The sequence below is a fragment of the Fukomys damarensis genome, unplaced genomic scaffold, assembly GCF_012274545.1.
Source record: "Fukomys damarensis isolate Sample0158 unplaced genomic scaffold, DMR_v1.0_HiC HiC_scaffold_24, whole genome shotgun sequence".
Taxonomy (NCBI): domain Eukaryota; kingdom Metazoa; phylum Chordata; class Mammalia; order Rodentia; family Bathyergidae; genus Fukomys; species Fukomys damarensis.
The window spans coordinates 57,689,284-57,715,445 of NW_022900936.1; the positions used below are offsets into that span (position 1 = coordinate 57,689,284).

At 39.6% G+C, this 26,162-nt stretch overlaps 1 protein-coding gene across 2 annotated transcripts in view; it reads left to right on the plus strand.

Moving 5' to 3' along the window:
* Nucleotides 1-26,162, plus strand: part of Sidt1 (SID1 transmembrane family member 1) — a 100,387-nt gene that overhangs the window by 53,714 nt on the left and 20,511 nt on the right. For both annotated transcript variants that reach the window (XM_010630184.3, XM_019208331.2), the window contains exons 8-15: nt 1,478-1,549; nt 1,948-2,041; nt 10,763-10,806; nt 21,249-21,320; nt 22,587-22,732; nt 23,452-23,525; nt 24,431-24,497; nt 25,859-25,932. In XM_010630184.3, coding sequence (XP_010628486.2) covers nt 1,478-1,549; nt 1,948-2,041; nt 10,763-10,806; nt 21,249-21,320; nt 22,587-22,732; nt 23,452-23,525; nt 24,431-24,497; nt 25,859-25,932 — 643 coding nt within the window. The remainder of the gene's footprint in view (nt 1-1,477; nt 1,550-1,947; nt 2,042-10,762; nt 10,807-21,248; nt 21,321-22,586; nt 22,733-23,451; nt 23,526-24,430; nt 24,498-25,858; nt 25,933-26,162) is intronic.

A 26,162-nucleotide genomic window follows, 5' to 3' on the forward strand; every position in this document is an offset into this window, starting at 1 on the left:
AATTAATATCCTGCTTTAGTACATTATTATAAGATAAATTTCCAAAACTTGAATTATTATGTGGTCCAAAGTTAAAACATGAGGTTGATTAAAACCCATGCCCAATGGATTCTGAGGAAATAGGTGTGGCTGATTCTTGAGTAAGGGCCCCAGTACAGGGAAGACTTGCTTGGGGATGGAAGGGGCATACTGAATGTGCTGTGCCCTCCAAAGCCAGGATAACCAGGACCAACAAAAAGGTTTGATGAAGGCAGTGGCTTACAGGAAACAGTATTATATTTGTCATCAAATGGAGTAGCAGCCACTAGATGGTCAGAGTTTGGATTTGGTGGTGGACCATACTCAGACAACAGAAGAAAAGAAGGTCCCTGTATATGTGCCTTTCATTTTTTTTACTGGGGCTTCCTAGTTGTACACCTGGTCTCCCTGACCCATCCAGTCCACTTTCACCACCTTGGACTCTCTTCAGCAGGGTGGGCTCCTTCTCCTGTTCTGCGGACCGCTTGACCCAGTCAACTCCAGGAGGCCTAGAACTGGACATGGGCTGGGGCCCAGAGTATCTCAGGGCCAGGAGGTGGCAGAGGGATGTGGCCCAAGCCAGCGCCAGGGCCCAGGGGTGAGGCGGGTGTGAGCACAGCGCTGGGCAGCTGCCAACAGCCATTTTCTAAGTTCGATTTCCTAAGATAAAGCCACTTATTTTAATTAGTCACCGTTTCCACAAATATGTACAAGGAAAATGTAAAGCTCACCATTCCAGTTGCCAAAATGGTACCTCCCAAGACTATAAGAGAGCCGAGTGTGGTGATTTATCCCAGTAGTAAAATTATGTAAATTCTCATAATTATGGATGACTATCGAGTACTACTTTAGGAGTAGAATGGACTGTCAGTTGAAACACAGACCCTTTGTGGAAGATGCACTTGTCAACTACACAGAGAGCGTTTACCACTGAGTGTAACATGGCTCCTTGTTGTGTAGGTGAAATTTCTGCTAGTGTGCTCTTTACTCTCTGGAGTGTATAGCTCTAGAGTTTTATCAAAGTCCAACATTCTACAGGCCCTTTGATGACTATACGAGGAAATAAAACAAATTTCCACTGGCTGGGAAAAAATGCAAACTAAAGGAAGACACGGCTTTTTATTTTTATATCTGTTTCTTCAGATGTTAGTAGGTATCAGAGCAAGTCCTCTCCTCAGTGAAGAAGGGAGGCTGCAGTCTCATTTCACTGGCATCGGAATTACCAAAATGCACCCAAGTGAAGGCCAAAGTGAGCATCTGAACCCAACAGGATATTATATAGTTGGAAAGCTTGGAAGGGGAGATTTTTCTTCCAGTTCTTATTAAAATAAAATTCAGCAACCAGAATAATTCTGGACATTTTTGAACAGCTATTATCCAGAGAGTATAAGAACTGAGTATCTGATCCAATGTGCCTTGCACCTTGATTTTTGTTGTTGTTTGTTTTTATTTTTACCAGAAAATGAGAATCAGACCTGGAATCTGCAACGAGCAAAGAACCTTAAAGTAACCATCGTTCCTTCCATTAAAGGTCAGTGCTGCCTGTAGAGATTCCTATGCCAGGAAGGATTTCATATAATGCAATACTAATGTTATTCTCCCATCCTAAGAAAATTAAAATTTACCTAAGAGATAAAAAGAATTAGAATATTTTGTTGAATACCTCCCCAAAAAGGGGGGAACTCAATTCTGGATTTGGATATAGCAGTCCCTTCCCACCTTCCACTGGGCAGTCATTGCTATGAAAGGCAGCTGCTTATGGATTGAGTCTGGGAGACCTCCCTCAGCTTTGCTGCTCTGAACGAAAATTTCCTGGGACTTAAAAATGGGTGTGATGGAGAGGACTGTTTCATCCATTCTATGCCAAAGTCCTCTTTCTCCGAAGGACAGCCTGACCAAAGTTGTCTATCTTTCTCTCTCTCTCTTCAGGATCTGTTTATGTGAAATCCAGTCTTTTCAGTATCTTTATCTTCTTGTCCTTCTACGTGGGATGTCTGCTTGTTGTGTTTGTTCATTATGTGAGGTAAGTAAAAGTCCCAAGAACTGTGAACCCCCTTTGCCTGTCCCTGTAAATGATAAGAGGTAGGCTTGAGAGCTATTTTGACTCTGCTTAAAGCTACCTCTGCCTCTAACTCTGACCTTGGGCAAACTACTCAGCTTTCTGTGCTTCAGACTTCTCATCTGTAAAATAAGATAATAATTTACTTCATAGAGTAATACAACTTACAGTGCTTATGTAAATGTCATGCCTGTAACAAGTGCTGATATGGTGTTTGTTATTTTCATAGCTAAAGAAAACTCAACAAAAAGGCAACTTGTATAATTTTTAGACCAGAAAATACTCACTGTTGCCAGGTGTGGTGGCGCACGCCTGTAATCCCAGCTCTTGGGAGGCTGAGGTAGAAGAATCGCTGTGAGTTCGAGACCAGTCTGGGCTACATAGTGAGTTCCAGGTCAGTCTCAACTACATAGTGAGACCCTGTCTCAAAAAACAAAACAAAACAAAAAAAGAAAATACTCACTGTAAATCCTGTAGACTGTAGGAAATGATCAGTTCTTCTACACATGGAGATATAGGAACAGCTTTGAACATTCTGTCCAAAAAAAAGTAAATTTAATGCCTAAAATAAATCTTAAGGTACAATAAATAGCAAAATAATATGTTTTGATGCCATGTTACCAGGTGCTTTTCTACTTCTATAGCATTAATTTTCCAGTAAAATGCCCCATGGAGGGAAAATGGAGAAAATTATGCTATAATTTCATCAAGGAAATTTCCCTCCCCAAGAATTTGGACCCCCTAATAAAACAGCCAGTCTCTCCCTCTCTTTCTGCAGGGTTGACCCTTGAGAATTCCATTCTTTATTTTGCTGTCTGTGAGCTACAAAAGAGTGACAGGAGGTGTGTAATATACAAATGTTCTTTCTCCTCTTGAACATGTTAAGAAAACAAAGCCTAGGGTAGGGACAAGGGAAAAAAATGAGAACCAAGACCTGTCATGTAAAGGTACAAGATCCCAGTAATGAATGTAACTGTACTGTATACCTAGAATGTACCAATAAACTCAATAAAAAAGGAAAAGAAAAAAGAAAACAAAGCCAGCTTCTGTGGAAGGATCTCTCTACCACTTCAGTGATACTGTGATCTCCGTGATACAGACTTATCTCTGGCAAAAGAAAAAGAAAAACTTCCTTCTGTGACCTGTGTGAAGATTTTGCAATGAGATAGCTTCCTTCAAAATACTACTAGTCAAATCTGGGAGAATTTTAGCACCAAAATCATTAAAAGTAATGAATTATAAACCACTGGTAATGAAACAGTAATCCATGAGTCTGCATTAATAAAGAAAAGGAGGAAGGACCTAACCACTCCTGGCTATACATCTACTAAATTCAACAAATTTACTAAAACAGGTACCCATTAGAGAAAGGTGCCACTAGCAAAGACTGATAATAAAAGGAAGGACTTTTTCCATAGCAGAAGACCCAGAGCGGACTGGTAAATACATGGGGAGTCCTGGAGTTGGAAAATCATTTTGCAAATACCATAGTAAAGATGACATCGGGTTAAAATCGTCAGTGGAAGCTAAATCCATGGGGGCAAATCAAATGTGTATCAAATGTCTGTGTGGCCATAAAGTACATCGTCACATGTGGCTTAGTAGTTGTGAGAGAAAGATAATAATAACCGTATTAGTTACTCTCCCACTGCTAAGAAGAAATACCTGATACCCACAATTTTAAAAAGAAAAGTTTTTTGACTCATGATTTCAGACCCACGGTTGGCTGGCCCCATGGCCGGAGCATCATAGTGGAGGGTATAGCCAAAGAAAGCTGCTCTGTTCATGGCAGCCAGGAAGCAGAGCAGGGGAAGAGCACCTGAGAGGAAGAGATGGGGGACCGGATATAGGCCCCAAGGCCACATTGCTGTGGCCCATTCAGGCAGACTCCTAAGTGCACTTTACTAATTGTCTGGGTGGCTCACAAGTCATTCAAGTTGACAGTCCAGCTTAACTATAACAACACTTCTCCAGTAAGGAAACCAAACACATTGAGTGGGTGTTCACAATTAGTTTCACCAGATGGAAGGTGAACACTGTGTGACACCTTAAGAAGGATAAAACATTACTCATGCAGCATTCTAGAAATGTATTTAATCATGTGGAAAAATGAGGCCCGAAATGTGTCATAAAGGACAAAGAAAGCATATGGTGTTCCAGGTTAAAGGGGACTAAGGTTGTATGACAACTAGAGACAATGCCTGATCTCAGATTAGACCTTATATTAGAAGAAAAATATGCTATAAAGGACATTATTGGGCCAATTGACAAATTGAAATATGGAAAGTATGTTAGATAAGAGCATTGTTTCATTGTTAAATTTGCTGAATTTGATATTTGTAGTTATGTAAAAGAAAAAAATCTCTACTCTGGAAATATTTAGGCACAAAAGTCTACAATATTTACAACTTACTCTCAAATGATACAACAAAAATTTATAGACAGATAGATTATATGTATGTAAAAAAGAATGATAAAAAGTAGATGGAATAATAGGATAACAATAAAAAAATCTAGGTAAAGGATATATGAATGTCCTGTGTTCTTATTCTCAAAACTTCTTTGCAAATTTGAAATTATTTTCAAATGGAAAGTTAAAAATGGGAAATGGTATCACAGAGCAGTAATCCCAGCACTCAGGAGACTAAGGCAAGAGGACTGTGAGTTCTGTGTAGGCTGATCTACACAGTGAAACCCTGTCTCAAACAAAACATAACAAAACCTTCAGGGAACAGGCAAATTTTATACTGGAAAAGTATATATATTAAGTGATTATTAGGTCAATTACTTTTTATCAGATCATAGTCACTAACATTTAAGAAATACCTGCTCTGTGTGAAGCAGTGTGCTGAGCCCTCTAAATAGATTATCTCATCTGATGCTCCTAATGATGGGATGCTATTATTATCATGAGACAAGAAGAGTGAAGCACAGAGAGGTTAAACAATTTGACCAAGAATTCACAGCAAGCAAATGAAGGAGCCGGGCAGCCTGGCTCCTGACCCGCAAGTCATAGGCAGGTTGATCAAGAGGGATCTGGAGGGATCAGGGCCCATGAGGAAAGACAGTCTTGCCCAAGGATCCTTACCAAACATCTGGCATTCCAGCAAGGATATAATTTTTAAAAGGCCCACAAAAGGTTACGGTTTTTCCTTGAATGAGTTCCAATGACATGGAAAAATTTCTCTCTTCTGCCTCTCTTAAGAATACTGCACTCTTTTTTTGGGGGGGTACTGGGAATCGAACTTGGGATCTTGCACTTGCTAGGCAGTCGGCAGAACCACTGATCTAAATCCCTGGCCCCTTGCACTTTTGATGTTTTAGACTTTAGAAAACAGGATTACTTCTCATTATTCAGCTAGCATAGTCAACACAGAGACAAAAAATTAGTAGCTGATTATCAATCTCTCTGAAATTGTTATTCAGCCAACCGAAGTGAGTGCTGTTCTTGAAAGTTGTGGTTTAAAGCTCTGTTGAAACTTCTAGCTGCAAATTGTTTTGCTACAGTCAAATGCACAAGCATAGATTCTTTCTAAATATAGATGAATTGAAAATAGAAATCTGGAGACATAAGAACCACTTGGCACTCTAAATAGAGGATTAGACAGAGGAAAAATGCTAATTGGGGAACTTTTCTTTCATTGAACTAAGTGAAACAAAGCTTCCTGCAAAACTATCTAAAACCAGTTTTCTTGGCAAATACCATTTACTATACCTTATTCATAATCCACGGGGATTAATAATATATGCTATGCAATCAGGACAAAAAATATTGACAAGAAAAATGGGAGCTAAAAATTCAAAACCTGTTGTGCCATATTCACCCGAACCTAAGGACCATTCTTCTCCATTCCCCAGTTCTTTCAACATATATTTATTGAGTGCCTACTATGAATGTGCAGGCCCTGTGGCCAAGCACTGCACATGTACCTTGCAAGCATCATGCCAGACACTAAGTACAAATTGCCCAACCCTGAGTGTCCATCCTTCCCTTTAATTCTTATGTTCATTACCCATGGCCACAATGGGGCTTCTTGGCCATGAAAGGTCCAGTAGTATACAGCAATAGTTAAGGTTGCTCACAGATCTGTGGGTGAGCGGGATAGTTCTACAATCAGCTCGGAGGTCTCAGGCAGTTGTGGTCACAAAATGTGATCTGCTGGCAGGTTAGCTAGGAGCGGGGTCTTCTAGACTGGGGACAATTGTACTTGGTCTCTCTCATTGTCCAGAAGGTCAGCCTGGGACTACTGTATCTCATTGAGAGACAGCAGAAGAGTACAGGGCCACCTTAAGATGTAGATTCAGAAGCATGTCCCCTGCACTCTACTGGAGTAGGAATAGTCCTGAGGCCAGTCCAGGCTCTGGAGATAAAGATGTACTCTGTACCTTTTGATTGATGAGGTACAACCTTTTTGCAGTTATCTAGCACAGTTCTCATTTGCTGTTTTTTCATTTATTCACTGGATACTGCCTGTTTCACCCCAGCTTTGCAAATAACTTAACTCCTCAAATGAAGAATGTTGTTAGTTCCAAAAGCTACAGCAAACAGAGATAGAATCCTTTAATGCAAATACATAATACAAACACATCATCTCCTATAAGTCCATATAATTGCTTGCTGGTCCATATCACCAACATTGTCAAAGAACTCTGTCAGAGCCTCATTTGCCAGCTAGAGCAGTCAGGCCAAATCATCACTGCTCTCCTTCGTGATATGCCTTTGTTTACTGAACAAGTATTTAACTACCATTTCCTATGTATCAGGCCTTATCCTAGAGCTTTGATGGCGAACCTTTTGGAGACCCAAACTGAAATCCCAAACCCACTTATTTATCACAAAGTGCCAACACTGCAATTAAACCTGAATACTGAGGTTTTAGTTTAGAAAAAAACAACTGTTATTTGATGTTCAGATGCTGGTGCAACTTGGCTGAGGGGCCAACAGAGCAGGCTCTACACACCCACTGCTGCATATGTGCCATCGGTTTGCCTCTGCTGTCCTAGGGATTAGAGTTAACAGGACTAAACAAAAGAGTCTAGATCCCTGCCACATTATAGCTTTGTTGAAAAGGAGAGATTTTTAAAAATCATGATAGCAACTGGGGATAAAATCTCGGTGACGTGATAGAGAATTATTAGGTTGTGAACACCACTTTGGATTTGATTTGATCAGAAGAGAAGACCTCTCAGAACCAAGACCTGAATGGCAAGAAGGAGCCAGCCACATGTGGATCTGGGGAGAATGGCACTGCCAGAGAACAAAAGCAAAGGCCCCAAGGCAGGGATGAGTTTGATGTGTCTAGGAACAAAAGAGTGCTACAGGGAGTTCTTCCACAAACATTCCAGAAACAAGGTCCCCATCTGGAAGTAAATAAGAAATAAATTAAGAAAGATGTACCAAAGCATGAGCACTTTTAACCCTTCTGATCTTATAGCCAAGAAGAAATCTCAGTTTGGGAGAAGCAAGTAATTTACGTTTTACTTTTCGATAGACAATCCCAAATGTATATCTGGCTGGTTAAAAGCAGTTTTATTGAGAAAAGTAATGATCATAAAATTCACCCCTTTAAAATACACCATTCTGAGATTTCTAGTATAATCACAGTAACACAGTCATTACCACTGAATATCTAATTTCAGAGTATCTTTGTCACTCCAGAAAGAAACTCTGAATCTAGCAAGATCAGTGTACAAAAATCAGTTGTATTGTCATATACAAAAAATGGACAGTCCAAAAAAATGAAATATGAAAAATTCAATTCTTGCCTTTATTTTCTTCCTACATGGGCTTGTGCCACAATAATTTTCTAGCTCACACTTAGTTATTTGTTTGCCTTCTCCTTTTACTATAGTTTAACATTTTCAGGATGAAAATGTTTCCTTTCCAGTTTCAATTCTTCTCTAATATGACCTCTAGGCTTTGCATATAGTAGTTTCTACAAATTCTGTTAAATCCAAGAATACATTAAAAATGGTTGTCTAATATTTTAAAAAATCAATTCATAAAAGCATCAAAATTGGGCATGTTCGTGGATTCCGAGATTTTATGTTAAGATGGTGTGGTAGACAGAATAATGGCCTCCACACTATGTCCAGGTGTTAGTCTCCCAAATCTGTGAATGCATTACACTGCATGGCAAAGAGAACTTCAGGGTGTGATAAAATTATCTTGGATTCTCCACGTAAGCCCAGTGTAATCATCAGGATTCTCATGGCAGGGAGGCGAGAGGAGGAAGCAGGAGTAAATGTGACTATGGAGGCAGAGGTTGGAGTGATGTACTTGGAAATAGAGGACGGAGCCATGAGCCCAGGGATGTGGCTACTTCTGGATATTTGGAAAAGAAAAGAAATGGTTCCATACTTGGAGCCTCCAGAAGTAAGATAGCTCTGCTAACACCTTGACATTAGCCACACAGGGTACATTTTACTTTTCTGACATCCACTGCAAGATAATCAATGTGTGGCACTCTACACCATTAAATTTGTGATCATTTCTCCCAGCAGAAGTAGAAAATAATAATATGCATAGCAGTACTCCTTAAATTGGCACAATCCCAACCAAGGTCCCAGCTGGCTTTTATACGGAAATTGATAAACTGAATTCATTTGGAAATGCAAGGGACCCAAACTAGCCAAAATAATCTTGGCAAGTTGTGAAAATGGAGCAAAATTGGAGGATTTATACTTCCATATATCAACATGTATTGCAAAGTCAGAATAACCAAGACTTGGGGACTAAATAAAGACATAGATTCCAAAGAAATAGAATTGAGAGTAGTTCAGAAATAAACTTTTATATTTATGGTCAATCAGTTTTTGACAAAGATGCCAAGAAAATTCAATGAAGGGAAAATATTCTTTTCAGCCAGTGGTGTTGGGACAATTGGATATCTAAATGAAAAAGCATGACATAGCACCCCTACCTCATACCATATACAAAAGTTAACTTGAAATGAATCAGACCTAAATATAAAAAAGTATAAACCACATAAAGGAAAACAAAAGTGTGAATCCTTGTGACCTTGGAATGGTTTCCAAGACACTAGAGCCCTAACAACAAGAAAAATAGATAAATTAGACTTTATAAAAATGAAAACTTTTGGCCAAGCATGGTGGTGCACCTCTGTAATCCCAGCACTCAGGAGACTGGGACAGGAGGATCACTGTGAGTTTGAGCCAGCCTGAGCTACACAGTGAGACCCTGTCTAAGAAAGAGAGAGAGATCTAAAATAGAGATAGATGGGGGAGAACAAGAGAGAGGTGGAAAGAGAGAGAAAGAGAAAGAAAGAGAGAAAAAGAAAAATGAAAACTTTTGTGCTTTAAAAATATTATCAAGAAAGTGGTAACTCATAAAATGGGAGAAAATATTTATAAATCATATATCCAGGAAGAATATATCATGTAGACTGTATAAAAAATTCTTACAACTCAATGATAAAAATATATGCCTATTTAAAATTAGGTAAAGGAGCCAAATGTGTAATCCTAACTACTTGGGGAACAGAAGCAGGAGGATCACAAATTTGAGACCATCCTGGACAGCTGAGGGAAATTCTATGTCAAAATAAAAATAAATAACAAATATAAAGGAATGGAGTTATAGCTCAGCATTCCCTACATTCAGCCCCCAGTACAGGAAAACAAAAGCAAAGTATTTAAAGTAGATATTTCTCCAAGAAGATATGCAAATGGCCAGTAGGTATATGAAAAGTTACATACAGCATTCATCATTAAGTAAATGTAAATCAAAACTACAACGAGATGTTGTTCCCCTAAAGAAGGGTATGATGAAAAATAACAAGAGTTAGCAAGGATATAAAGAAATTGGAACCCTTATACCTTGCTAATTGAAATGTAGAATAATAGTCATTGCTATACAGCCTCTGTGGAAAATGGTTTGGGAGCAAAAGTTATACAGTTACCTCATATTCATAAATTCACTCTTCTGTTTATACTGAGAGAACTGAAAACATATATCCACAGAAAAACCTGTACACGAATGTTCATAGCTGTATTATTCATGATGGACAGCAGGTGTAAAAAAGAAAAACTCCTATCAAGTGAAAACAAATAGGTGACATGCTATGGTATGAATAAGCCTTGAAAACACTATGCTTAGTGAAAGAAGCCAGTAAAAAAATTCACACATAGTATGATTCTATTAATATGAGTGGTCCAGGATTGGCAAATTTATAAAGACAGAAAGTAGATTAGCAGTTGCCTGGGTCTGGAGCAAGAGGACAGTGAGGAGTTACTACTAATGGGCACAGGGTTTATTCTGGGAGTAATGAAAATGCTCTAAGATAAGATAGCAGTGATGGTTATACAACTTTCTAAATATACTAAAACTCACTGAAGTGTAGATTTATAGTATGTGAATTATATCTGCAAACTGATGACTGATGATGTAAATGAATGAATGATATAAATACCTGGGAATGAAATTGCTGGGTCATAAAATAACTCTACGTTTGACTTTTTGAGGAACTTTCCAGTTGTTCTCCAGAGTAACTGTTCCATTTTACATTTCTAACAGCAGTGGATCAGGGCTCTGATTTCTCCACGTCCCATGACCCATTTTTAAGGATTTTTCGCAGGAAAATCTACAGCAAAGTGTACAAGAAACAAATGTAAAATGCTGAGGCTTTTGCTGTCTTAGAAGCATGCGTCTTTGCTTATTTGCAGGTTTCATAGGAAATCCATCGATGGAAGCTTTGGTTCCAATGACGGTAAGAAAAATACCTGATTTTAATTCAGAATGAAGTTGAATAGTATAGCAACATCTTTTGGGTGATTCTTTTGTCTATCTGCCTTTTGCAGTTTGTAAACTCTCTGTTGATTTCTATGTCACAGAATAGTCTAGTCATCAGTCTTTCAAGGAAGGCAAAGCTAATGAAATTCCCCACCCTCCCATCCTAGGACTGGGGACTGAACCCAGGGCACTTCCCCACCCTCCCATCCTAGGACTGGGGACTGAACCCAGGGCACTTCCATTGAAGTATATTCTCAACTTTTTCTTTAATTTTGAGATAGGGCCTCACTAAGTCACTGTGTTGCCCATGTTGGGCTCAGACTTGTAACCCTCCTGCCTCAGCCTCCCAGAGTGCTGAGCTAAGAGGCCTGTATCACCATGTCCACCTACAACCAATTATATAGTTGATAATTATTGATTAAGTAACTCACATTAAGTACCTTTACTTGAAAGTATCCTTTGTAATCATTCACAGCCACTTGCCTACCATTCATCTTTTTTTTTAAGTTTAATATTTTCCAGGACATAACTTTCATAACTGAGTTATCCCAAAGCTGATTTGGGAACAATAGTAAGAATTTACTATATCAATCCTCAAACAGAATTTACTTTTCCTAAATTGAGACTTTTGTTTTTTGTTAGTTTGTTCAAGTGTCTACAAAACTGAAGTATTTGAGGCTAGTAAGCATAATGAACAAACAGTACAATAACTTTGGGGAGTGTAAAGGAATTAAATATCTTGTCATTTCAGTTTGCCCTTTCCTGTGCACTGAGAAAGGAAGAAAATCCCAAACTGGCATAGTTTGTTCAGCATTTATCAGCCATTTGTCACAGAATAAGAATTTGGAAAGGGGATGAGGAAGTAGGACTTGATAGTCACACATAGAAGATGTTTAGTTTTATGTTTTCAACGCTTAAATGAACCCACGGAATCTCAGATAGACACAAACTCACCAGGACCCTTACCCAGCAGGATATTTTTCTCCTTATTGAAAGTCCTGTGTTTTCTACATCTGTCTTCCTTACAGTCTGCAAGTTTTTCTTTTTTTTTTTTTTACTGAGTTCATTGGTACATTCTAGGTATACAGTACAGCTACATTCATTACTGGGACCTTGTACCTTTACATGACAGGTCTTGGTTCTCATTTTTTCCCCCTCCACATGGTTATTTTTCCAGCTGCCCAGGCACTTTGTTTTCATAAACATTCAACTGTCAATATAAGACTATAAAAGAGCACCCTCTCTTACGGGTTTGAAGTGTTACTTTTTCATTTATTTGTAATATGCTTCAGTGAATTTATCTTTCCTCTGGTTCTCATCTTTTTTTCCTGCAATGGTGTCTTAGTTACTTTTCTCTAATACCCAACACCTAAAGTTAGATGGGGAAGGTCTATTTAGCTCACAGTGTGTAGAGGGTTCAGTCCATAACTGGCTGGTTCCAAGGCAGAGTGACTTTGCAGAGGAGAAACAGTCATGGGGGCACAAGATAGCAAAAGCAACTAGTAATCTTAACAGTGTCTTTCTGCATCCTTTTATCTTATCCAGACTACTTAGGGTGGGCTGCACTCACATCCTTAATCCTAGTGCCCTTGAGCCTAGCATTGCACCATAAATCAATTCCAGCATCACACACTCTAGATACAGCCGCCTCTGAAAAAGTCCCACCTATGACCACATGAGGCTTTGTGAGAACGTCTAAACATAAGCCATAACAAATGCTCCCCAGGTTTTGCTATTATGGTAGTCCTAGCTGAACTTGGTCTAAATCCAATTGTGTAGATCCCATCAGCTGTCCTGTGAATGGGTGGCCATTGTTTTTCACTGTACAAGTGCTGTCATTTTATTATTGCAGTACTAATTAAAGGAATCCTATGTTCAGGAGGGCCTCTGAATATTAAAGCATAAGTGGACAGATTTGGGTCTTGAGATCATTGTCTAAAAGTGAGAGCCTTTAGAAGCAAGCAGAAATACATGAGTGATCAGAGAGAGTAAAGATACATATTAAGATTTATGTGATGCCAGTAACAATAGCCACAACAAAACATACCTTAAACACACTTAGAAATAAAGCTTGGAGCTGGGCATGGTGATGCATGCCTGTACTTGGGAGGCGGAGGCAGAAAGAGCAGCTCAAGTTTAAAGGCAGGCAGTTTGGACTAGCAAGAACCTGTCTCAACATACATACATGCATATTTAAATATAAATAAAGAGAATCTTATACCTGGAGGTTGAGCAGAGGAGTGAATTTCAGGATTGACTGAACCCAGTGGCTCTGCTCCATTTCCCTGCCATTACCTCAACTCTGTTTTGCTCCCAGGGCTGTGAGACGACTCAAGTCTCATACTCATACCTACTAACGTCAAAGAGTTGCTCAAAACTCTGCAGCAACCTCTCAGATTTCATTGGCCTAGAGTGGATCATATACTTATCAGTAAGCTAGTTAATGCAAAGTACTAAGTTTGCTTTTTTTTTTAGAATTAGAGAGGTCCTCTCCCTCTCTGGAACCAAGCTTTCTCAAAGCCTACATTATCGGCACTATGGGCCATAATTATGTTGTTGGGGGCTGTCATGTCCGTCCTGTGGGGGATTAACAGCATCTTTCGCATCTCCTCACTAGATTCCCGTAGTGCTCCTTGCCTAGTGACAACTGGAAGCATCTCTAGACACTGACAAATGTCCTTTGGGGACAAAACTGCCCTCTTCCTTCTCTCAGCTTACTAATCACTGGAACGGCTTGTGTCTCTATGTTTTTTTAAGCCTCCCATAGTCAAAGGTTGAACTTTTTAGAGGTAGCTAGAGTTAGAGTGTGACACTGAGATTGATTTATAATATAATATTGAGCTTATGGGCACTAAGATTAAAGGCATGAGATTATCTGTCTTAAATAGTCTAGCTAAAATATAAGAGATAAAGCCAGGCGTGGTGGCACACACCTGTAATCCCATCACTCGGGAGGCTGAGGCAGGAGGATCGATGTGAGTTTGAGACAACCCTGGGCTACATAGTGAGTTCCAGGTCAGTCTCAACTACACAGCGAGACACTGTCTCAAAAAACCTAAAAATAAATAAATTAATTAATTTAATTTAATTAAATATAAGAGATAAAAAGAGCTGTGGCCTCTTCCTGTCATTTTTATTACTTTTGCCCTCCATAAACTGTTTTTCTTTTGCAACACGGTCTGCCATGCCACCCTGTCTTGGAGCCAGCCAATTATTGGCTAAAACCTCTACAAATTGTGAACTAAATACACCTTTTCTCTTTTAACTTTGAATGTTGGGTACTTTGTCTCAACAACAAAGAAAGTAACTAAGATAGAATTTAGTACCAGACATGGGGTCCTTGTTGTAACTGTGCCTGACCATGTGGTGTAAACAGCTTTTAGAAGTGGCTTGTGAAAAAACTTTTAAAAGGTTTAGAGATGCCAGCTAAAAAAGTAGAGCTAAAATGCTGTAGGCTGTACTTGATGAGAGATTCTGATCAAAGCTAAGAATACTAGAATGCTGACAAAAATGATGCCAATAAAGATCAGGCTTGGGAGGTTTCTGCTGAAGAGCAAGACTCCAGATACTGTGTGTTATGCCTTGGCAGAAAGTTTGCCTGCATTTTGCTCATGTTCAGAGACTTTGTCTAAGACTAAGCTTAGGGGCAGCAGATTAATTATTCTTACAAAAAAAATTCCCAGCCGAGGCTGGACTCTAACTTGCGATCCTCTCACCTTGGTCTCCTGGAGTCCTGGGATTACAGGTCTGAACTCCCACGCCTGGCTGGAAGGACCATCTCATGTGATATAAATGGCTGGGCATGGAATTCTCCAGTCACCATTTCATGCTCTGTGTTAGTCCGAGGGAGACAAGGGAAAACTCTGTGCTGCACTCTATAAACATTTCTTCCATGGGCTATATCAGTGGGGAAGCCTAACGTTTCAAATCCTCGTGAAAGAATCTCTATGCAAAGTCAGTCAAAGTAAAGTCAGAGATGAGGGACTAGTGAAGCCTCCTTTACTGGTCTCAGGGGCCACAGGAGCTGCCACCAAGAGCCTGGGTTACCTTCTTAAGTGAGAAAGGCGATAAAGCCTGACAAGACTGTAGATTTAAGAACAAAATGACCATTAGTCCTTTTTCTGTTGCTATAACAAAACATCTGAGGCTGGGTAAAGAAAAGGGGTTTATTTAGCTCCCAATTTTAGAGACTGAAAGTCTAAGATTGAGTAGCCCTATCAGCTCAGCCTCTGGCGAGGGCTCCTCCGGCTGCTTTACAGCATAGTGAAGAAGTGGGAAGGGAAGATTTTAGCCATGTGCAGAAGGAGCCGCACTGCAGGACAGGAAGCCGAGAGGTGCTTACTTGCGAACTAATGGGAGTCCAGAGAGAATTACGTCAACCCCTTGCAAAGGCAGTGCCACATGACCCAGTGACCTTGTACTAAGGCCGCCACTTTAACATCACCACACTCGGACTGACCTTCAGCACAGGGACTTCTGATGAACACACTCAAGCCATCACACCAAGCAAATCCTTCCCTGGGTAGAGCCATTACTGTATCAGCCTCTTAACAAAGGGCAGAGTCTGATAGGGGTCCTAGTGCTGGCTCTCTACTCTTCTAGTTTGAAATTTCTTTGACTTTTCTTGCCCAGTTTTTTCTCCAAGAGTAATTTTACTTTTACGTCTTTGTGCAGAGATTGCTGGCTTTCTTCCCCTCCACCTCAACTTCTGAAATGAAACATCAGGCTTGTTGGGGTAGGTAGTCGATTGCCACAAAAGTACAGTTTCTCAGCAACTAGTTCATGTCATTTCTGACTCACTCTTCAATTTCCAAGCTCCTAAATCTTCACAGACAGAAGGGGTAGAACGGCTATAACTACAAAGTCCCTGACACAGCTAACATGCTCAGGATGACGTGAATTTCTTTCTCCTCACTTACAGCCCTCAGCATAAAAATCAAGCATGCCACATGCCCTGTTCTCTCAGTGAAGCAGACAGATGGTGAGGGGCTCGTGCGCAGAGAAAAACATCCCAAAACAAGTTTCCTTATTTGGGTGGGCTCACGCACAATCTTATGTCTAGTATTTCCAGCCAGAACATCTTCATCTGTCCTATAAACTTAACATTTTGTGCTTAATTCTGCTTTCTAAATACTCTACAGTTTAAAGTACAAATACACACGATGATTAAAATATATGGTGAATGTTTACCTTTTTAAAAATTAAGGCCGGGGTTTAGTTCAGTGGCACCACCCCTGCCTTTCAAGCTCAAAGTCCTGGGTTTGATCTCCTGTACAAAAAAAAAAAAAAAAATAAAAAAAAAAAAAAAAAAAAAAAAAAAAATTTGAATTATTACAATGAAAGACATATTGCCATTAATCCCTCCAAATATTTTAACTTGCTTCCAATACACTTAATCCATCGTTCTTGCCACTTTCTGAAGCAGTTCTGGAAGTTCATTTTTAAAAATGTTTACAATGTAGCTCAGTGGTGCCACTGCCTGCCTCAAAATCGCAAGGACCTGAATTGGATCCCCAGTGCCACAAAAAATTACAAACAATGTTTATAAGTACATGTTAGCAGGACATGATGATTGCATTCGTCCTGCAGATTTGGTACATGTACATAACACATCTTAATTCTTTTTAATTCCCCTCTTCCCTACCCCTCTCTTTTTCATGAGTTTCTTTATGAGATGTGATTAAAAAAGAATACAATGAACGCTGCTGCTAAGTGCCATTCAGTGGAAAGACGGGCTCACAAAACACTACAGGGTGCCATTACCTACTTCACCATACCTGACTCCCTGTGATTTCTGCATCTCCTTCAAAGTCAAAGTGACCACAAAAGGCAAACATTTTTACTCCAGTCGGAACATCAAGGCCACTTACAAAAAAGAGGAATTCCAGGACTGCTTCAGAAAGTGGCAAAACCAATGGGCTAAGTGTGTTCAAAGCTAGGCAGATCATGGCGGGAAGGGTTACTGGCAACTTGACTCTTACTCTGCTAAGGTCAAAAGAAAAAAAAAGGGGTTTAACATTCACCATGTTTTTCAATCACACGTCATATGACCATGATCATACTTGAAAGTTAGGAGAAAATGTTTTGATTTTGGCATTCTTTAAAGACCTTGATACATGCAAAATGAACAGAATACTGTTATCCCAGGTTGACTGATTTCATGCCTAAATTGTGCCTGTGCCTAGGTAGATCCACAGAATTAACCCATTTTTATGCAGACAAAAGTCCCACTGCTCAGGTTCTTCACAGAATCCATGATGCTGCAGTAGCTCCAAAATAAACCTGGCCTGAGACTGCACCAAACCAGAGCGAGCTCCATCACAAGTCTGAGCAGAGTACAGAAATCAGCTCTTCATCAAGGTCTCAGCAGACCCATGCCACAGAGCTGACCCTTTTCTTTTTCATGAATTTGTGATCTAACAAAACAGTGGTTATTTTTTTTTTATTACACATACATGCAACATAGGCTCCCATGAACTATTTCAACTTCCTGCTACCACAAAACTCAGAAATTTTCCTATACACACTTTGACCTATCCCATGTCTCAGGAACTCCAAAGGACTGAAAATTCTGAAGTTTTCTGATTTTAATATCACTGTTTATTATTCCCACATTTTAAAAACATATAAGTACAAGGGGGTGAAGGGAGGGCAGGGACAAGGGGAAAAATGAGAACCAAGACTTGTCATGTAAAGGTACAAGATCCCAATAATGAATGTAACTGTACTGTATACCTAAAATGTACCAATAAACTCAATTAAAAAATATAAGTACATTTTAAACAAGGTTAAGTCAAGCTTGAGAAAAAGAAAAATGTAAAAGATATTGAGGGAAATGTAAAAGTGGACAGCAACCCTTAGGGAATTAGACCAGGACACAGGTTACCACAGGACTCCCTGCAAGTAACCTGGTGAAGTCAAGCGCAGACAGCCCTACCCCAAAAGGATACCACTGGCAAGCAGAAGCACCCTTCCTCAGCACCAAAAGTTGTGCTTACCTTTTTAAAACTACGATGATCAAAGTGGACATGCAAATGAGTCTCAACCTTTTTGCTCCCTCCTTGAAAGATTCTTAGGCACTATACAGAAGTAACGTATTTGTTGCCCATTATCCAACTTTTGAAAGAATATTCCTGCATTTTCATTAAGAAGACACATATTATATGTATTATGTCATATACACACAGTGGGATACTGGTCCCCCTTTAAAAGGAGATGCTATAGTTTATGACAAGATGTCTCCAGAGGTGAATCCAGAGGACATTCTGCTAAGTGATATGAACCAGACTGAATGAAAGTTACTTCATAATCTCCCTTATATGTGGAATCATGTTTTTAAATGCTGAATAGCAGAAACAGTGATGCCAAGGATTTAGCTCAGTGTGTCGTGCCTGCCTTGTAAGTGCAAGGTCCTGAGTTTGATCCAGAGAGAGAGAGAGGGAGAGAGAGAGAGAGAGAACAGTGTTTACTGGCAGGGAGGTGAGGATAAGGAGTTGTGGGTCGAAGGGGACAAACTTGCAATTGCATAGCATGAATGAATCCAGATTTCATGTACAGTAGAGGGACTATAGGTGACAATATTGTATTGTATATTAACTTTTTTTCTAACAGAATAGATTTCAGGTGCTCTTATAGTTTTCAAAAAAGGTAACAATGGAAGATGATGGATAAGTTAACTTGCTTACCTGAGAAATTATTTCACTATATATGTATATCAGAGCGTGTGTATCTTAAATGCAGACAATAAAAATATTTTTAAAAGAAGATAAGTTTTAATAGAGGACAGGACATTGAATCACTATGTATTACGTTAGTGAATGGGTGCACTATGTGATCTCCCAGCACCTCCATTTTACCATTTTTTAAAATAGTGGCAGTAATAGTACCCACCTCCATAGGATGCTGAAAAGTTAAAAACTCAAACCCTTGAAAAATTCTAGTGTCTGACACAGTAAATTTTGAGTAAAGATCAAGGAAGCAGCAGCAGCAGCAGTAATGACAATACCAGCATTAGGAGTAGCATCAGTACAGTGATGGTAAAAGCAGTGGTAGTTGTAGCCACAAGTACCACACAGATGCAGCCCCAAAGCTCTATGGCAGCTGTGGCCAAACTTGTCCTAAGTCAAGAACACAGTCAAACTGTGTGCAGCCTCTTCACATAATTAATTGACTGTGCTCAAAAGATTTGATCTTTCAAATTTTAAGAATATGAAGGTAACATGTTTTTTGCCATGAACTTGCATGAAAAGCACAGATGGATTTTGATACCATGTTGCATAGTTATGGTTTAGCCCAAGGAAAGTCAGGGATCTAATGTCATTAAATAATAAATATATGAAGCCTAGTAACAATGTCAGGGAGTGTACATGGTAAGGGTCAAAGTCTGCATGTTCAGGCTTTGGGAGAAGGCTCACAAGCCAAGAACGCTACATTAGCCCAAGGCTTTGTTGTCCAGCTTAACTTGGTTAAGTCACCAAAGGAAAAAAGAAAATGAGTGTCCAGGGCCATTAGATTTGTCTCCTACAACTAGCCAAAGTTATTAAAATTATTTTTGTTCTTAGAGGAAATGAAGGGGTACATAAAGAGATAATAATCATCATCATAATCATAATAATAGAGCTTACAAAGTTAGCTTGCAAAACTATGAATGTTTTCACTGCTCCCCAGTGGAAATGAAGTTTAAAAGCTGGATAAAGAAAGTTGATTGGGACAACTAGGAATTTTTTGAGGCTTTTGGTTCTTTTACATATGCTACATGCTGTAGTTTTCATGTAAGTTATAATGAATTATATTTTTAGTGAAGAATGTGAAATACATTTAAGTAAAGATATTTTAGAATACCCTCAGTTAAGTTTCTTCACTGAAAATATACTTGCCTGCAATAGTATAAGAACCTGAGCGACAGGCTAGGGATGTAACTCGATGGTAGAGTGCTTGCCTACCTCACAGGAAGTCCTGGGTTCCATCTCCAGAAGTGTGGCAGAGTGGGGATGTGCACAGAGGGACAAGAGCCAAAGAGAAGAGAGTAGACAGCTCACAGACTTGCTGTCATGTGACACCAGCAATCCCTCCTCTCAGAAAGAAGAATTTGTTGTCATTCCCACAGCCTGACAATACCCACATCCTTGGCAAAGCTCAGAAGGCAATGAAGAAATGTTCTCATGAAATTCTGTAGATGAGCATGGCTCTTGCAAATATTGTGGCACTAAGTCAGAATCAGAGAAGCTGCCTGGATGTCTGCATATTTGTGGTTTCTGCTGTTCAGTTTGTGTTCAGTTTGGCTTCATTCTCAGAAATGAATAAACTTGATGTGATAGGCTGTATGTCTTCCTGCTAGCCATTAAGAAGTCTGGGAGCTATTTTTCTCTGATGCGTGTAGTAATGTGGTTCCAGAGACACCCCTAGACTCTCAGAGCAATGAGTTCAGTCTCCCTGCTACTATGCATACTGCACATCACTGGAAATGTTTAAGGAGTATTTTTTCTTTTTTTAATTTCTGGGGCTCAAACGTGGGACCTTTGCACTGAGCTATATCCCCAGCCCTTTACTGTTTTTTTAAATTTGAGACAGAGTGTCACTAAGTTCCTGCATTGCCCAAGCTGTGTTTGAACTTGCAACCCTCCCGCCTCAGGCTCCTAGAGGGGTGGGGTTACAGGTGTGTGCCACCACACCTGACAAGGAACATAGTGTTGGGGTCTGTTTTTCTCTCGTCTACAACCATTTGACAACAGAGAGACCTAAATATCTTTCAGAATGACTCATCTTCCTCCATACGCTTAGTTCATGTTGTCCTCTTTTATTGCTCCGATGAGTTCAGTATCTTCCTCCTTACCTGACTTCCTGCCTATAGTTAGGGTGGTGATAGATAGTATAAAAAATAAACCTCCAAGTCACTATGACAATAATAGAAGTGTATTTCCAGTGTTTCTATTCAGTGAGGACCTTCCCCACGGTGATTCCAGACACAGGCTCCTTTATCCCTGTTACTCTGCAATACTGTTAGGCAGGAATCTGTAAAGGGCCAAATAGTAACTACATGAGGCTCTTTGGGTCACACAGTCTAAGTTACAACTACTTCAGCTGTGCCATTTTAGCACTAAAGCATATCTACCCAAATGAACGTGGCTGTTTCAAAACAACTTTATACATGAATACTGAAATCTGAATTACATATAATTTGTACCTGCCATGAAATATTCTTGTTTTTATTTATTCCTCAAACTTTTAAAATCTTAAAACCATGCTTATTTTAAGGGCTGTAGAAAAACAAGTAGCAGGCTAGATTTGGTGTCTCCTGTATCAGAGTAAAAAGAAAATCAAATTTCAAATACTGTGGCCTGATGATTTGAACTGGTTAGAATTGTGCTGTTTCGTTTTAGCAGCATGATATTAAATATTTGATTCTTCTTTTTTCCACAGGCTCTGGAAATATAGCAGTGTCCCATCCCATTGCTGCCAGCACACCTGAAGGGAGCAATTATGGAGCAATAGGTACTTCCTACAAAGAGTCTGTTGGTGGAACTCTTTCTTCATTCTCCAGAGATTAGCTCTCCAGCCACTCATAACTGTGAGCATACACAAGCCAGTCGCTTTCTAAGCTTGTCCTTCATTTATAAGATAAATCGGTTGGGTAATCTGGAAAATCCCTTCCATCTTTAACTTTGTGCAGTTTTGTTTCTTGATTTGCTAGCCACACTTGAGCAGAATTCCCTAAAGTGGTTTCTGGCCACTACCAAGTTCCCCTGGGGACTTGTTTATACCTAGCCTGAGTATAGGGCGTAAAAGATGTGTCCCAGGGAGGCTGGCATCCATTGACCAGTTGTTTCATTCTCAGTTGCAGTGGAATAAGGGCAGTCAGAAGGCTAAGGCAGTGTTGCAGGTGAACATGGCTGTAGCCTAATCATCCTTTGGGGCTAACTGCACAACTGAGCCAGTCACTGCCACCCAGTTGTTCACATGGAAAACCCAGTATGCATGAGTCAGCCTGCAAAGAATGGGATCCCTGCTCCAGTCTGGTTAGGGCAGGAGTGCACTCAGTTGCCTTGCCCTTTCCATGGTCCTCTGGGCCTGTGCATGGTGCCCCTCAAATCATCATAGAGGGACTGCACGATTATTCTATATCTTTGTGCATGTGGGCTCAGTGTAGGCTGCTTATTTTTAGTTCTCAAAGAACAAGATTTTTTTAAATCCATCTGAGCAGATGAAATAAAGTGGAAGATAGGCTCAGCTCATATGCTCAAGCTGCACAAATCCCATCTGCTCTAGGAAACATTCATGGGGACACAAGAGTCCCCCTTCCTGAGAATGTTGCTTCATTATATAACCATAGATTCGGCATGTGAGAGATTTCTGAATATAATTGCTTTATTCATGAGAAATGTATAGCTGAATATGTGTGTACTTACACATATATGTGATAGATGACTGTGTGCATGTTTATATATTTGTGTTCACATTTTAAATATGAAACATGAAATTTAAGCACAGTGCTGTTTTTGCATCCAAATATTTAACACAACAGATGTCCTTATAGTCTAATACGTATTCAAAGATAGACAAGTTAAATGTAAAAATAGGAGATAGGAAAAATGAAAGTCCTTTGAGAAGGTACGAGAGAAAGAGAATGTCTTAGGGGTAAGGACTTTGTTTTGACCAAAGTAGTGTTTTCTAGAGTGAGTCAGCACTATTCTTTCTGCAGAGAAATGGGCTCCATGGGCTGTTCTTGGCTTTTAAAAGCAGGTGAGTTCTCTCTTTCAGATGGGTCAACCTCTAACCCTGGAAGGCAGATGTCCTCCTCTGATGGTGGGCAGCCGTGCCCGTCAGACACAGACAGCTCCGTGGAGGAGAGTGACTTTGACACCATGCCAGATATTGAGAGTGACAAAAATGTCATCCGGACCAAGGTAGCTCCCTTTGCCTAGCCACACTTTTTGAGGGGGCAGAGAGTTTGATGGTAAAAGAAACTTCACCAGTACCTCAGTTTCCTTTATATTTTTTCCCTTCAGAGAAACTCAAATTTCCCAGCATATTCAGACAAAACAAACTACAGACTAAAGAAAGTACTCTGTTCATTAGCACCTTTTGCTTGAGAAAAAAAATGAAAAATTAAAGATAACAATGCATTATAAACACTCTTGGGATCTGAAATGGATGACTAAAGGCAAGAAAGGATAGAGGGGATCTAGTAAAAGAGGGGTATAGTTGGAAAAGCTCCTCGTTTCTGTACAAATTGTCTTTTGGGAGTAAAGCTCATTTCTTAATGGCCTATATTTATTATATTGTTTGGATCCCACTAAAAGATATGAAGGTAAATTGCACAGTTTCATCCATCTGTAATTCAAGAATGAATGGCTCAGAAAGCTGGGAAATCAATACATGAGATCTAAGAAGCATTCAAGTCTCCTCATAGGTTTCCCACATTGGCCAATTATCAACGTTCAAAGGAAAATATTAAGATTTTTATTAAGGTATCTTGGGAAAAGGGAAAATTAAAAGAAAAGGCTTACAGAATAATTGTGATCTCTGATGAGGAATTGAATTAAAATGAATAAAGCTCTTCTTTGTGTCTTGTGCAAGAAAAACTAAGTGAGATTTTGTGTTCTCTTTTCATTTGACATTCCAGATGTTCCTTTACCTGTCAGATCTGTCCAGGAAAGACCGGAGAATTGTAAGCAAAAAATACAAGATTTATTTTTGGTAAGTAGATGACCGGTGACACCATGGTCCCTTTAAATAAGACTAAATCACTTAAGTTTAAAGTTTTCTTTGTAGAAGCCACAGCCCCTTCAGTCACAAGAGTGTGCTGCTTCATGAGGCATGAGTACTGGTGACAATGCCTCCAGCTAATGACACATACACTTGTGATGGTCATAGTCACAGGCACAGCTTCCTGCCCAAGCTAAGCGCTGAGCAGACTGAGAAGGGCACCACAGCCCTCAGCAAACCCCAGGTCTACTGTTGGCCTCTTGTTGCAGTCTTTCCTGTTCTTTTCTCCAGAAGAATGCCCTTTTACTTGTACACAAATATTGGAGGGAAATCAGGGACGATGGAGCCATACGTCACTTTGTAATGGAACCATCATTTTGGAAATAAGAGTTACATAAGAAAGCTACATGCTCTACATGTGATCCTTTAGCTGCTGTTTACGTTCTGATCACTTTTAATTTAACAACACCCCAAAGAGATGGGTTCTCATTAATAATGTGGTTAAACCAGAAAGCAGGTGTTATACATTCTACAAATTGTTGTGCAAAGATGAAGAAAAAATTAATAATGGTGAGATGCCAATGATTAGTCTTCAAGTACATCGTTTCAGTTAACATTTTCAGTCGTCTCTACAGTGAAACTGATAGTAATCAAGGAGAGTTTTGTTTACTTCCTTTCCTCCCCTGTATTCAAGACATAGTGTATACCAAATGCCCAAATACAAGAGAAGGGGAAAGGAACACTGGTGAAAGAGGAACTGTATCACAGTTTGAGACCACTTTTGCAAATTCACTATGGAATTAGGAAGAGGAAGCATTCTGTAAAAAAAAAAAATACAGCAAAAATTTGACTGTTCATTGGAAAATAAATATTTCTGGTTCTTCACATTTGCATAGGAATATCATCACAATTGCTGTGTTTTATGCACTTCCTGTGATCCAGCTGGTCATCACCTACCAGACAGTAAGTGCCACACTCAGCCTAGAATCCCAGGTCCCACCCTTCATGGAAAAAAGAACAACTTGAGATCTGTTCAACCATTAATTTCCCATTTGAGTTCCAAGTGGACTTCCCTATTGCTTCATTCTTAACTGGCCTTTCAATCTCTTTCCTCACTGCTTGATCACAAGAGGACCTAGCACTCCTTATATTGTTTTGTCTACCAGCCTGAAAGTCTTACCTTGCACTCATTCAGTCATAGCATGTGTCAAACTCACCCATTCCACTCTGAGGTTTCTCATCAGCATGAAATAATGGTAAAGTTCCAGATCAAAGCAAAGAAATCTGTTGTCTAATTTAGCCTGTGCCTTCTCATTGAGGATAGATATTTTTATAAAAGTAAAAACAGCTACATGAAACTAACAAAACATTAAAACAAAAAGAAAATATAAAATATGAACAAAAAAATTTAAAAATCAGAGATAGCATTAAAACAGCTTGAGAATCCCCACCACTCCTCCACAGACCCCTAGGTCACTTTATGTGTAAATTCTTTAGAATTTACCATACATGAGAAAGCCCATTTAGAACAGGATGAATCTGGAGATATTTTTAATACAGTGACTCTCAAACTTCACTGTGCATTAAATCACCTGGAACACTTATTCTAAAACTCTTAGTATGCAGGTGTCACCCCACACCAAAAAGACTGGGGTCTCTGAGTGGAACCAGGCATCAGTACCATTCAAATCCCCCATTGATTCCAACATACAGCTAAGTGTGAGGGCTAAAATTCTAATAATATTTAGTCCATTCCATACCTGTTACCTAGGAAGGACAAGGACTTTGAACACCACTGTTTAAATATTCTCTACATATTTTAGTTTCCCAAAGACAGAAGAGACTGTTGTGCCATGGTTTGGATAAGTTCTTGATAGAGATGGCAGTAAATATAGAAAGCTGAATATATACCTGCTCATGTCTGCCTGCTCAGTGGTTCTCATTTCCACCCACATGGTACAGTAGTTCATATCCCTCCAGCATTAATCTAGAGAATAGCAAGGCAAACTGAAAAGGCAGGTCCCAATGTTAGCATCCTTTCATAGTCTTTGTGTGTTGACAAAGGATTCATAGTCTGTTGAATTCCACCTTGAGAACAACTATTGGCGTGCACAGACTATTTCCCTTCAAAGAAAGATGGTGACGTTTATAGGAAATAGGCCTGTACTATGTAAGGTGACAAATTATAACCCATCCCTGCTGAGGAGATGCACCTGTTACATTGGGTTTTGCTGATGAGGATTCACTGTCCGCAATTTGTGAATTCAGGTGGGGCATAGATGATGGAGAAAAATACATTTCCTCTTCTCCCATTGATTTCACAGGTGGTAAATGTCACTGGCAACCAGGATATCTGTTACTACAACTTCCTTTGTGCTCATCCCTTGGGTGTCCTAAGGTAAACACAGTTCTCTGGTTGCTTATAAGGCATTTAAAGATTCCTTTCCATCTAATGCAGTTTCAGCTTTTAAAAACAACTGTGAAAGACTACCCTAATCAGGGTGAAGAGGAATAAAACCCCAAGGTTGAGGCCAGATATGGTCTTACCATTCCTGTATGAAGGCCACAGACATTTCTAAGAGGCATCTGCTGAGTAGCCAGTGATGTTTTTTAAAATGTCAGGTCCCT